At 42.4% G+C, this 15171-nt stretch overlaps 1 protein-coding gene across 1 annotated transcript; it reads right to left on the reverse strand.

The window, feature by feature from the left end:
• Nucleotides 1–5729: 5729 nt before the first annotated feature.
• Nucleotides 5730–10656, reverse strand: LOC103722761 (pirin-like protein). The gene is given in 8 exon segments (XM_008813435.4): nt 5730–6511; nt 6593–6624; nt 6626–6697; nt 6817–6879; nt 6983–7011; nt 7125–7163; nt 7280–7329; nt 7419–10656. Coding segments are annotated over 8 exon segments (915 nt in total). The 5' UTR covers nt 7562–10656; the 3' UTR covers nt 5730–6024.
• Nucleotides 10657–15171: the final 4515 nt, after the last annotated feature.

Genomic DNA, 15171 nt, shown 5'->3' on the forward strand with positions numbered 1-15171 from the left:
CCAGGTACATCGGCCGCCGACCAGGCAAACACATCTGCATTGGCTCGGAGGAATTCCACTAACCGGAGCCGAGCTTCCAAGTCGAGGTTGGCACCGACCCGGACCGTGCGGTCCGGGCGGCCTTCTTCGAGGGGAACTTCGATTACGCCCTCGGCCGGCTCCCCGTGCCGCAAGGCCACTTCGTCTCTGGCGTCAAGTGACTCGACGCTTAGGGCCTCCATGGGCTTCTTCCCTTTGAGAGTTGCTAGGAAACACTGCCGTGCGGTCGGCTGGTCACCTCGGACCTCTCCAATCCCGGCCGCTGTGGGGAACCGCATGAGCAAATGGTAGGTAGAAACCACCGCGCGAAGGGCGTTCAGTCCGGGTCGTCCGAGGATAGCGTTGTAGGCCGAGGGGACACGGACGACCAAGAACCCGAGCCGCACCGTGGCTTCTGCGGGTGCAATGCCCGCAGTCACAGGCAGCTCGATGACACCTTCGGCCGAGATAGCGTCTCCAGTGAATCCTATGAGGGGGGTGGATGTTTTGTGCAACAATTGTCGGGAAAAGCCCATCTTTTGGAAGGCCTCGTAATACAAAATATCAGCTGAGCTTCCACTATCCACAAGAACACGCCTTACATCATAGTCCGCCATAGTGAGAGAGATCACCATGGCGTCATCGTGGGGAGTCTGAACCCCCTTTACATCTTCATCACAAAAAGTGATTACATTTCCGACCCGCTGCCTCTTCGCGACGGCCACTCCTGATACTTCCGCCGAGCCCCCTGCGTTCCTCACGGGCCGAGAGCAGCCCCCAGTGATGGTGTGGATCACTCCCGCAACGGGTCGATTCTGCTCCCGAGGCTCCTGAGGGGCCGGGTCGGCTGGACGCGGGTCTGCGGGGGGACGTCGGTCGTTTACATATCGACCGAGACGCCCTCGGCGAATGAGAGCCTCGATCTCGTCCCGAAGCTGGAAGCAGTCTTCGGTATCGTGGCCGTGGTCTCGGTGGTACTCACAGTACGCCCGAGAAGGCTTCCTCCCAGGGATCTTCTTCATCTGCCTCGGGACCGGGAGGTCCTCCCGCCCCTTGACCTCCATGAGGATCTGGGCCCGGGGGGCCAGGAGTGGGGTGTACCGGTTGAAGCGTCGGTGCGGAGAACGAGGGCGTGTGGCGCCGTGGTTCCTTGCTGGTGACGGGCTTCTGCGCCGGCGTTGAGGCGTCGGGCTCCTCCTCTGGGGTGCCTCTTTTCGCCTTTTCTTCCCGGGCTTTAGAGGGGCCTCGGCGGCCTCCTTGTTCCGGTGGGAGGCTGCCTCCTCGGCGTCTGCATACTGGTTTGCCCGAGACAACAGCTCCGGGAAGCTCCGCGGCAGGCGTTTGTCCAGGGAGAAGGTGAGTCTGCCCTTCCGGAAGCCTCGCTTCAGGGCTGAGAGAGCCACCTCCTGGCTCAAATTCCGGACCTCCAGTGTTGCCTTGTTGAAGCGGGTGAGATAATCCCGCAGGCTCTCTCCCTCGTTCTGCCGGACATCGAAGAGGGAGTCGGAGACCAGTCTTCGCCGGCTACTGACGGCGAAATGGCTGATGAAGAGACGGGTGAACTGGTGGAAGGACTGGATGGAATTAGCCTCCAGGCCGGCGAACCACGCCCTTGCCGGGCCGCGGAGGGTCGCCGGGAAGGCCTTGCAGAGGAGAGGATCCGATGCTCCATGGAGGAGCATAAGAGTTCTGAAACTCTCCACGTGGTCCCGTGGGTCCGCCGCCCCGTCGTAGGGTTCGATCGCCGGCATTTTGAACCCCGGCGGGTTTAGGGTTCGCAGGATCCTTGAGGCAAGCGCCGGCTGGGAGGAGATTTTCAAGTCGGCGAAGGGATCTTTGGAGTGGCCCTTCAGGACCTGGAGCTGTCTGTGGAGATCGTCCACCCGCCGGTCCAGGGAGCGCGACCGGTGGGTGGGAGACAAGGAGCGGCGCGAGGGGGACCGACTGGAGTGCGGGCCCCTCGAGGACTGGGGTGTCTGAGAACGCGCCCGGGTCCGCCTCTCGTACCCCGCGCAGCTCCGATGAGAAGGTCCTGGCAGAATGGACCGCACTCGAGAATCCTCCCCGCGCCGGCGCTCCTCTCCATGGGAGAGGAAGGAGCGCGGGTTGTGAGGAAGAGGCGAGTGCTCGGGGAGCAGCGGCTCCTGAGCCCGCTGCGGCACCCGAGAGATCACACCCTGCAGATTCTGCACTGCCTCCGCGAGGGTGCGAACCTGCTGGGCTAGCTGGTCGAACTGAGCAGGTTCGACCGTCTGAATGGGAGGAGAAGCGGTGGAATGCTGCTGAGAGTGTGTTGGGGACGCAGCAGCCTCCCGGCCAGAGGCGCGAGAGGCTCCGCGACCGGAAGCATTGGAAGCTCTGCGACCACCTCGCCGTGCCATTACGATCGTTCTGAGATTCGTCCCTTCCTCTAGCGCCAACTGTTGCTGGTGGTCCAAACCGAGAACGATTGACACGACGGTGTGAACGGGGTTCCGCCTGAGTTGTCTTGGTTGGTGCTGGTTGCGCTCCACCTTCCGCCAAGGAACCTGCAAACAAGCCTTGCACCACCACCAGGGTGGTGATGGCCCTCCGACGGTCAAGTCAGAGGAGATTGGAGGAGGAGAGATGATAATCACAAGTGGGAGAGAGTGCTCTGGGAGGTATTGCTTACCCCCCCCTTCTCCCCCCAGCCGCATATATACCTGGCTGGGAGGTCTCTCAGGGGGGTTTGTCGTCGTGGGGCACGATAGAATGGCCACTGACATGGCCGTTACGGGGCGTCGTGGAGCAGCGCTGGGTACGGTCATGGCAGGGCGTAGTGGAGCTCCGCTTTGTACGGTTGATACAGGAGATCGTGGGCAGCATCGGGTACAGCCGTTGCAGGGAGTAGTGGAGCAGGAGGCCGCGGCGTGCCTCTGGAGAATAGCCTGTCGTTATCAAAAGATCTCCGACTCGGGGTCGGAATGCTGGATCATAGGGCAGCCGACCCGGGGTCGGGCTGCGGAGCCGAGGAGGTCCGACTCGGGGTCGGAGTGCTGGATCATAGGGCAGCCGACCCGGGGTCGGGCTGCGGAGCCGAGGAGGTCCGACTCGGGGTCGGAGTGCTGGATCATAGGGCAGCTGTAGCTTTCCTGGATACGCGTGCCGATCACGTGGGGCATGGCGGCTCAATTCCCCCATAACAGTATGGTTAAAGCAAGTCTCTAGACTTGAGGCTTAAATCTGATTCCATGTATAACATGCTTTCTTTCAAATGTAGTCGTGTATAGCTACTACTCCTTTTATGAAATTCTTATTTATGTGAACTAATTAAGTGTTTTCATACATAGCAAGAAGAGTGTGACATACTTATTAAATTAGTGGAGGCATTTTAGATAATTTCATGAGGATGACCAAGTCCAGTTCTATTTGTTCTTAGTTGTACTAGAGATTTTTAAGAACAATATAAGCCGATAATGGGCTTAATAGAATCAAGGTATCTAAAATTGAGGTTTTATAGAAGGATTTTTTTTTTTTTTTTTTTGATGAAACTATAGAAGATGTTGAAGGAGCTTATGGAGTATTTTCTAAGAAAAGGCCGATGGAGTATTATTAGAAATAGAGAAGGCAGAAAAGAGAACTTTTGAGAAATCAAGAACTGCAAGATGCCAAGGTCAGCAATGAAAAATATCTGCAGAAAGGTCATAACAAATATTCCTATATACCACATTACCTCTATGGCTATATATATATATATATATATATATATATATATATATATATATAATGTTTCTCTCTCTCTCTCTCTAACGTTATTGTCTAAAGTAGTCTCTCAAGAGGTTAAGATTAGCTTTGCTAAAAGATGAAAGGACAAACACCAGAGTCTCCACATACTTAAGAAAATATTCTTACCATCAGACAATATCATATATTCTATAACTTTCTTATTAGCTGCTTAATTGCCTGCAATTAAGCTTTCTTCAAGATTAAATTTTCCCTAAAGGACAGTACAGATAGATACTATGTCAAAAAAAAAAAAAGGTCAAAAGATTGTTGATTGTTTTTTGGGAAGATTGCAGCTGCATGATGAAGCAGAACGCAAAATGAGATTTAATTAGAAGGATTACTTCGGGAAAATGCTTTGGATGCATGATTCCATCTCTCTGACTGAAACTCCTATTCAAACACAAGACAGAAAGCTTTAACTGCAAGTGCTGTGAAGACTTTCAAATTATTTCTGTAACCAACTGCATAAAAGAAGCAAGCAGGATCTTATTCATTGAGCCTCCAAATGAGGTGAAAAGAAATCTGTCAACCAGCTGAAATGTAATCATATTTTCTCCTCACGGTGCTAGAGATCGAAACGTCAACCAGTCTAACAGAACCTCCATCTGAAAACAATTTGCAAAGCTGGATAACACTTGATCCTAATTTGCAGGTTATTCTGAAATTTTTCTTGCTACCACCTCTGTCTATGGCCAGTCATGGCTAATCAAATATTATGATTTATTGCATGGTATGCAAGGTAATATTAGGATGCGGCTTTAAATGTCATTATCATAAAAAAAATATGAAGGAAAAAGAAAAAAAATGCTTTGCAGCCAAATAAGTGCAACTACACCTCCAATTTGTAAGGAGTCGTTGCAGTTTGCTCAGATCCTAGCTTTCCCTTTCCCAAATTACATCTGTTTGATCTCCTTACTCAAATATACAGTAGTGAGATTGCTAGTATGTGATTGTTAATAAATTTCTAATCTTCATCTAATTGACTAATTCAGACACAAACTTCCAGAGTAAAGTTAAATTACAAAGAAAAATTTTTATCTCCTGATGCGGAATGAATGGCTACTTTCAATATATTAATTATATTGGTCCAGATGGGCTGTCATAGGACTTTGGAAACATCAATGGAGTTGTAAAACAAAATTTCTTACATGTTATTGTCTTTTAGATGAAGATATCTGAAAAATAGGAGACCTTGCAATTCAGTGTTGATAAAAGGAAAAGTTCTATAGTTTTCAATGGTTCTTCGAAGCTTAAAGATATGAAATAGAATTTAGCCACATCTATTGCTGCATTATTTCGAAATTAACTCGCATGGAATAATTAAGAGTAAATAAGCATAAAAAAGGAATATAAATTCTCCAACCATGTAAGGCTTGTTAATCAAATATATCACTCTGGTTCTCTCAAAAACAGGGGCCATTCAGAGTGGACTAGCAGCAATATTTTTAGTACCTGGTTTGGAGTGGGCGACTAGATTTCTTTATCTACTGTTAACTGTTACTTGAAAAGACTGAAGCATCCACTTTATTCGCAAGAAATAGGCATCTATATGAGTAAGTGGAGAAATTTTTGTCAAGCAAATACTTGAATGATCGATTTGTGCTAAATCCTTGATAGAACTGCCTGTATTTTTTCCCTCAATTTTACCTTGATCAGGTAACAGTAAAACATTCTACAGTGCAATGAGTAAATGAAGAAATTGCAGAACATTAACCTCATACTGTTTCCAGCTCAAGTCAAAATCCTAATGGCATTGCGAATTATATTTTTTCCTCTTATTTTACCTTAATCATGTAGAGGGTAAGGATATAAAGAATCTAAGGAAGATTGCTCACAATTGTTACACAGCCACTATTAGAGAGGCAGCTCTAGGTGCAAAAATTATTCAGAGCCCAACTCTCGGAAGAACCACGAAGACCACCTCCAGCAACAAAAACACAAAAGAAATAGCATACCAAAACAAATAATAACAGTAACGATATCTTATACCAGTAAAAAAAAAAGTACCATCTCCAATATGATGAGGCAAAAACTTCCTTGGAAATCAAGAAAACAATCACCTCACCAATGATGACTCTGCTTTCACCATCCCCACTCAACCACCTGCGTCCCCAGTGATTCTAGAAACTCTCCATCCTGTGGACTATAGGCTTGTCATCCCCTACTGATATTGTTGGGTGTTGACACTTCTCCTCACTACCTATTTTATGCTCTATGGGCCCAAACACACTAGAGCTCTCATGTCCCACTCTAATGCAGCTAAGGCTGAGACTTCCAGTGCTTGGCCTTCTCAAATCCATTTTTGCACTGGTGGTAGTCCTCAATGGTCTGCTCTATCTCATCCTGTGTGTTCATAACAAAAGGTCCATACTGGACTACAGGCTCATTCAATGGCTGCCCACCGACCAGAACAAACCTCAAAGGCTTCACTGAACGATTCCACACACTGAGACCATCTCCAGGGCTCAGCACCAATGCATTGTAGCATGTCACAGGGGATGCATTCGAGTTCCCAAAGATGCCTTCTCCCTCGATGATGTAGACAAAGGCATTCCAATTCTCGGGGATTCGCTGGTGGACCTGTGCTCCCGGTTTCAGCATGAAATCCAGATACATTGTCGGAGTTCGGGTGTCCACCGGTGAGCTGACTCCAAAGGCTTCCCCTGCTATAATTCGGACATCGACTCCATCTTTCTCAACCCTGCTTATGTCTTTGCTCTGCAGCTCCTGGTATCGAGGTTCGATTCTTTGGATTGAGAAAGCAAAAAGATTTCAGCTTCAGAAAGAACAGTAGAAAAAGGAACAGGCTTGGGTTCGAGGCAGTTACATTTTATCTTTGGAGGAGAGATTGATCCAAAGTTTGCAGTCCATGATTGACTCCCTCACCGGCAGGCATCTCTGAATGAATGATTCCTCTACCAGCAGTCATCCACTGAAGTAAGAGAAATCATAAACATTGTGTTTGGAATACAGTATTCTATCAAAAACAGGTTGGAAATATGTGAATCCTATGATAAGTGGATTTAAACTAGAGTTTGTCCCGAGACACACCTGCAAGTCCCCAGTCCTGATGGTGCCTTTGTGCCCAGTGAAGTCTTGGTGACTGAAAGCTCCCTGAATTCCATTTCAAGCACCAAAGCTAGCAAGATGTCTATCCATCTAATTCTTGTTTCACTTATGATTAAGTTTCCATTAGTTTCTGCTGAATTTTTGTTACCTGAAGCATGTAGGTGACAGCCTCAAAACCTGCAATATTTATTACAGAACAGTAGAGGAGGAGAAATCACTTCATCCAATGATTGTAGAGCCAAGAAAATCTAGCATCGAGAGGGAACAAAAAGAGGAACAAAGACTCAAACCTCTATGAGGATGATCGGGAAATCCAGCAGGTGCAGAAACTGCATTTAAGAAAGCATTTACAAGAAAACCAGAGCAACTTTAATCATCAATCTTCCATACCAGAAAACTAGAATCAGATGAGGAAAGACTCGAAGAACAAATATTACGGACACACCGAAAAACTCATCCAACAAGATGAAAGGATCCAAATTCTTCAACTCTGTCCTGAAAAGCCCAAGTCCAAGAATCCCATATGAGATTGTGGTAACCAAGTTTGTGAACAAGTAGAGAAGAGAAGGATGGAATGAGATCACCTTCCAACGCTTCTTCTAACAATCGCTCCCTCACCCTCCTGTCGGGGCTCGGCAAGAACTTTCTTGAGCACATATCTGGGCCTCTCAAAGGGTGGGGTGGTCTCATGATCCAACCCACCCTCAACAGCAGTGGTTGTGGACATGATGATGGTGATGCTCTTGCTATTGCTTCTAAAAGAGAAGACACAGAGAGAGAGAGAGAGAGAGGGAGGAGGGAGACCAAGAAATATGGCTGTTTTGATTGCAGAGGGTCAAAACAGGATGCTAGAATTATAAGGGAGCACCACCCCCTCATCATTCCCATCATCATGATATAATGTACACGTAAAGATTTGTGGAAATCCTCCCACCTTCCTATTCTTATGCTTTCCTTCCATATGGGCTATATATTAGGAAGGGAACAAGCATGCAACGACTTGCTTCGGAAACGTTGCTCAAGGTAATGAGTGGGACGTGAGGGAGGTGAGTTGTCCTTCCTTACACGTAAAATGATGAGATCTATGGGTGATGGACTTCATTGGAGAGTGATGAAGAAATTTTCAGAAGTCCGGTCCAAAAGAATCAGAAGGGGAAAAGACTTGGGATCCGGTCCTTTAGCTGTCAAACTTGAAAGAAGGATGGTGATGTCACCTCGTGTAACCATGATGTGAGCATCCCTCAATTCAGTGAACCATCCGATTTCCATGGACCACAGGTCCACAAACATCTAAAAGAAGAGACAAAGTTCAATATACCAGCCTCCTCACAATTGTATAATATAGATGATGATGATGATGTTAATGGTGTTTACTGTTTCTAAACTTTATAACATAGTTATGTAACAGCAGATGTAATAGGCTATAGGAAAATCATATGATGCCCTGCTCCTCCCCTTCAATCAAAAATAGATATGATACTCTTGACATATATCTAATTAGTCAAAAATAGGCATAAATCCAGCTCTATTGGACGACAGAATTTTGGCCTCGGAATGATACTCGGTGCCTATGATTAGGATCTCATTCTGGTTAACTAATTATTATCACTATATCAAAAAAAAAAAAATTTAGCAATCATGTTGACATCTAATAATTGAGGTTTATAAACAAGTTTTCGGACCAGGTCAGGATATATAGCGGTCGAGTACGATCGTAACATGATGCCTCAGGTGATGTTACATGTTCTGGACCAACCTAAGCAGATTGGGATCTATTGGTACCATCATCTTGATCTTGGACAAGATAACTCTATGTTTGTATCCGACCTCCATGAATGTAATATCTGTAAAATATGGATTTTACCATTTCAAAAGATTTAGGCTGATATGATATTAATTGACTGGCTGAGACTGTTCTTTTGGTTTCTTTTTTACCATATTGTTGGGGTAACCTAACCACTAAACATGGATGTAAATGCGCTACAAGATAGATAATTTTGCTCTTCTTTATTGAAATATATTAATCATTGTATATAAGTGGAAGGATGTTCTAGGTTCAATTCTTGGTATTGTTCCCCATGCTTTTCATCCAACAGGTGATTCCACCATTGTTTTTTAAATAGAGAAAAAATGGCTTAAACACCCACCAAGATTATTAAAAGCCAATGTTAAGAATTTGTTTGTATTAGAAATATGAGCATTTACTTTTGTCAAACAAGGCTAGGTTGAGTCTTCATTTTTTATTTTTTATTTTTATTTTTGTATAAGTTAACTCTACTTTGAATGTAATTTTACTGACAGAGGTTTGATCCAGAGTGGATAGCTCTGAAATTACTTGGACCAAGAGGCAACCACCATTTGTGTAAGGGGGAAGGTGGATATCCATAAGGTTGGTGAATCCAGAGGACCCACTTAGAAAGTTTAATAGATGGCTCCTTGCTCCTTGGAAGGTAACCACCACTCCATTGGATGGTTCATGGTTCATCCATGAGGTCCTCAATCGGGCCGGAGGTCTGGAATTTGCTCGGTTGGGTTGTTGGCCTCAAGGAAACATTTGACCAATATGATTACACTCTATTTCTCTATTATTATGATATGTAAATTAAAATGCTGCTACACCGACATATCTATTTCCTAATCGACAAAATGTTAGCTTTCCAAGGAAGTAATAAGCATATCATTGCACTCATAGCCTTATTAGAAATATAGAATATAGCAGGAATGGAAGACTACAACATAGAAAGGGCTTATGAGTAAATAAGATTTGAATATAATGGTTATTATACTGATACCTGTTAGGTAGTCGTGATTCAAAACCATCCAAACTTTTAAAGGTTTCTTTGGATGCTTGATACCTGTTAGGTCGGAAATTCTATGCATGCTTAAATATTTGTTTTCAATACACCACCTTCCGTGGTGAGGATTGTCCTTCAGCAAACGAGTAATGTTAAGGAGACACGTTAAGATTTATAGCAGAAGTAGAACCTACCTGAAGCTTATGCTTAGAGTTGCCTGCCTGACTTTGACTTCCTGCTGGTCTCATTATCGCTCCTGCTAAAAAGATGGCTTGTCTCCATGGAATGTACTTTCTTTTACAAAATAACTAATTATACTCATCTAAATCAGCCAATTAGCTGATTAAGATGGACATGCATGTATGCTACAAAATAGGACTTGTGATGGCTCTGTTTTGATCTGGGCAGCTCGGCTCGGGCTGGCTAGGCGGAATCGGCCGCGATGCTCATTGCGAGGGAGGCAGAGCCGCATGATTTCACCGGAGCACCACCAACTTCTTTCCTTTTCCGGCAAAAATCCTCCGCTGGTACCCGATTTTCCCTCACCATTTTGGAAAAGTTGGACTCCAGGAGATCGCGGAATCTTTGGTCTCCTCCCTCTATTTCTTCTCCTTCCCCAATTGCCAAGACCACCACGATCTCCTCCATCTTCCTTTCTCTACTTGGGCTGACCATGCCTGTCTTTGTGCCGCCGCCCGGATTCGTGGTCACAACACCTCATCGGAGCGTGGTCCCAAGACTTCGATTGCCGCCCTTATCCTTCTTATTCCCCTTGTGTCGGAGCTCGTCGTCGGCCGAGAAACCCGCTGCCATCCCGCCCAAAGCCCTCATCTTCCTCTCCCCAGTTCTTCTCTTCTCTGGCCTAGCCACTCCTTTAGCGATCGTTTCCTCATCGCCGAGCTACTATGACCGACGCTCTCACCGGGCACAGCTCCGCTGGGCCATCATGCCCTTCTTCCCCACCCCCGTGTTTCCCGTGTTGGAGAGGGACAGGCTCCAGGCTCACAGCTCCCTGTTCCATCAAAGAAAAGGAGAAGAGGATGAGAAAGAGCAGCAAAAAAAAAAAAAAAAAAAGAGAAGAGTGAAAATTTACAAAAAAATAGATTAAAAAAAAAATAAAGAGAGATCTCCTTCTTGGTTCAACATTTTTCTCTCTACCTGATTTATAGATTTTATTTAAGGGTCCTAACTAATATTGCAGCGATCGCTTGGACCAGCCTTTCCTATCCCTTTACATAGTTTGGACTGCAGAAGTCAATTTAGATATCCTTAAAACTTCTTAATTTGTATTTAAATTTTTTAATAGTTGAATGCTAATTAATTTATTTTCATAATGATTTAAGATAGGCGTAGCCGATTTATCCATTTAAACCTAATGATCTTTGGACAAACTGAGGTAAGTGACCTAGCACAAACTTTGCTAATTTTTTGAAATATTAATTTGTTTAATTTATATGGAGTATGAATATAAAAATTATAGTGATGTGATTGGTATTGCATTCTTTAAAATTATGATTATGAATAATTCATATTTTAGTATGTGCTTACTGTGAATAATTTGTGCATGAATTATGTTTTCTAAAATTATGAAAAAAAAGAAGAAGAAGAAGAAGAACAATGCATGCTAAATGATAAATATGCATGATCATGTATTTTAAACTTTTATGATGCCATTTAACATGTTTTCAAACCTAATATATAGGTAAGATTTATAAGAAATATGAAATATTTTATGAGCTCTCACATGGCTAGCTTCTAGAAATGGGGGCCAATTGACATCTTGCAGCTAGCATCTAATGAAATCAGCCCTCTACCAATGGGTTTAAAGTTGGTAATGATTACGACTATGTTTTCTTTTCGATTACGAAAATAGCCCTATCACGAGTTATAGTGACCGTAGCGCGACAATTCTGGTGAGCACTGTTTTAATAGATAATATTGCTAAATAGCAAATATCTAATGATTATAAGTATTTTAATTTCAAATTTAGCTTTACAAACTTGCATGATTTGTGTATACATGATTGAACTGCTATGATATACTTTGTTAATATGTCTATGAATATTTATTTTACAGTAAAAGCTTACTTTCTAAATGGTGCATTAAATCATCTAAAAACTGATACTTGATCTGATAAGGTGATGCATGTTACTTATTGAGCTGTGAAGTTCATTCGTCTCTTTATATTTTTTAAAGATAAATAAAGTTCCTAGGAGCGGGAAGGAATAAACTAAATGAAGGACAAGAGAATAAGCTCCAAGCATAGTAGTAAGCTAATAATATATTTTAGTCTATGTCTATAAACTTATGTGTTATGTAGCTTTGAATATTCAAATGTTTGGATTAGATTCTCAGAACCCACTCTTCTTTATTTAATAAATGAAAAACTTTGGACCACTTTTATTATTGCATAAATTTTTATACAGATTATCTATGTGGGCTTTGTGTTATTGGGGCAATACCCCGAGGTAGCACGACCATATCATGCTACCAGATATGGGCGTGACACTTAGTGGTATCAAAGTCTAGGTTTGATCATGGGTAGAAGTTTGAGCTTAGTAATAGGTAGATAGGTCTCATTTAGTTAGGTCTTGTTTAGTTAAATAAGAGTACACAAATTTTTGAAGTCCTATTCTTTCCCTTTTTTCTAGAAGGCCTTCTTGTCACGAGCTCAACATTAAGGTTCGAAAACAAGCTGAGATAAATATAAAGAATGTAAGGCTACCAACTTTCTAATTATAAGTTCATAATTAAATATTAGTTGGTGACACCTTCCTGTTTCCTTGTCCCTCTAAAGAACGTCTTTCTTTTCTATAGATTTGGGTCAGCTTCGTATGTTGGATTCTCCCTTTGATAGGCAAAGTTGCCGTGGGGATGAAGGAAGAAAAATCTAAAGGGTATCAAAAGTGACATCAAGCTTTCATAAGCATTAGGTTTGTATGGTTGGACTTGGCTGTGTGAAATGTGTGGAAAGAAGCAGATCGATTTAGTTCAATCTTTCATTTCACACTGTTATAACTATTATTACAGCTGTTATGATAGTTTCAGCACCTAACCATTGTGTTATGTTGTATATATAATGTAGGGGACAACCGGACAAGATAATAGCTGTTATAGTATGTTGTTTAGTATTATGACGGTCCATCACAATATAAATGAGGCAGTTCAAAACATAATGTTTTTTATTTAATGAAAAGTGAATGAAGAGGTAACACCCCCTTCTTTGTTATTTTCATTATAACGTCCTCACAATAGTCTATCATAATAGTGATTATTTTGATATCAAAGTTTGACATGCCACTTTTGGGGTAAATATGAACCATTATAATTGCTATATTGATCAATAACAGCTTATTGAGGGTTCATTGTAACAAGAAAACATGTTAGCATTTCAAAATATAGACCAATTAGTCTTCAACTACTACAATGCAGGCTTTTTGAGCTGCATTTATTTATTATTGATTTTGATAAAAAGGCAAGGTGGGTTAAAAGAACCCCATGGCTAAATAGCGTAAATTCTCTGTAGAAAATTTCTGCAAGAAAGAGAGATTTTAATTGGTTTTGTAATTTAGACCTGCGTCCAATGCAACAAGATGGTTGATTTTAAGCAAAAAATATCAACAATAATTATTTTGCATCTATCAAAAGTTGGCATGTACTCAGATTGAAAATTCCTACAAGTGGATTGCATAGGATTTGTCAGCTAAGATATTTTTCACTTAAATTCAGCCATCCTGATGTAATAGTTACGAGCCTACAACCAAGATTATAAAAATTTTGCACTGTAGCAAAAGTAAACCTTACTAATACACACGCCACTTTCAACTGCGTGTCCATTAATAGACCATTTCAGCATACAATCCATTAGGGGTGAAAGTTAATCGAATAGTATCCGTTCGAATCCATTCTTCTATCCGAACCTATCTAGATATGTATAAAAATTTGAGCATCCAATTAATATCCATATCTGTCAAAAAAACAGATATGGATATGAATAGACAACTGTCCGATCCATATCCGAATATTTGATTCCATTTGCAATATTATTTAATTTTATATAACACTCATGAATTTTTAAAGAAAATATATGTCCACATGAATATGCTATTCATTGATTTATCATCAATATATACATAAATTTTTACATCCGATTAACTTCCATATCCGTATCTATATTTGTCAAATAAAATAAATATGGATATGGATATAGTAGTATCAAATTCGCATCCCATTTGATTTCAATCCTACATTCAATAGAAGAGAGAAGAAAGACCGCATGCTAAAAAGAGGAGGATATATTACTAAATCTATTTCAAACCTCCTCATGTAGGAAGCAGACCTCTGTACGAAGTACTCCCAGGAGCAGTCCTTTAAGGCCTTTATCAGTTTTTGCAAAGAGAAAATTCTCGATAAATCTAATTATGAAAAAATTTAAATAACTACTGATGTGTCATCGACTTCTTCATCACCATATCCACAAATTGATGTCATGTCAATGAATGTATGCAACATCAGCTGCCTCATAGTCTCTCTCTTTGGCTTTTGCTACAATTGCTTGGGTGCGGATTTCTTGGAAAACCAATAGCATCATTCATGGCCGAGAACACTAATTTGGATTTTAAGGATGTTAGCCATCAGTTTCCCACATGAACATGAACCATCGGTCGCTATATAAATTTAATGCAAGTTGGATTGGACTGATGGGATTTCCTTTCACCATGCTGACAACCACAGGTAGGAGACTAGAGAGTGTTGCATGACGTTGCAACCTTAATCTCATCTAATCCTTCCATACTCAAAATCATGCTGGAGACAGGTATACTTCAATTGTTAACAACCAGAGAGTACGGAACACTGAAACCAAACATAGAAGAACGGGGTTCATTGGTTTGTAATACGTTTCTATCTTGTTCACCCCTTCCAACGATCAAGACAAATTCCAGGATCCCGTCACAGATTTTTTCCACTGTTCCATCCTGACAGATTATTATAAAGCCAAATGCTTCTTCTATCTGCTTTCTGCTTTGTTTGACACCCTATCGATCAGTTGAGTGTCAAAAGACAAGGAAAGAATATAAGACATACCATTTCCAAATCCAATATAAAAAAAAAACTGATATGAAACTTAGCTTCAATTTGGTACAAGCTCCATACCATCTCGTACCGAAACATGCTATCCGTACCGAAATATACCGACCCGTACCGAAATATACCGAGACATATACTAGTTCGTACTAAAACATACTGAAATAAAATATAAAAATTAATTAGAGATTTATTTTGGTACAGAAGTGTATCGTAGCATACCGTACGGATCGATAAGATACCGATGAGGTATCCAATATCAAAATTGCAGATCTTGATAAGCACTATACAGTTTCCCATCAAAAATATGCCATCTACCTTTTTATGCTTTGTAGTCAGCATGCTTCAGTCATTGAGCCACACCGTCGCAAACGTCTGGCAGTTCTGATATTCCCATAACTGGAGCTCGGCAGCCATTTTTCCAATAAACGTTCCTGCTCGTATGGCACCGCCACAA

This window comes from Phoenix dactylifera, unplaced genomic scaffold, assembly GCF_009389715.1.
Source record: "Phoenix dactylifera cultivar Barhee BC4 unplaced genomic scaffold, palm_55x_up_171113_PBpolish2nd_filt_p 000378F, whole genome shotgun sequence".
NCBI classification, from domain to species: Eukaryota; Viridiplantae; Streptophyta; class Magnoliopsida; order Arecales; family Arecaceae; genus Phoenix; species Phoenix dactylifera.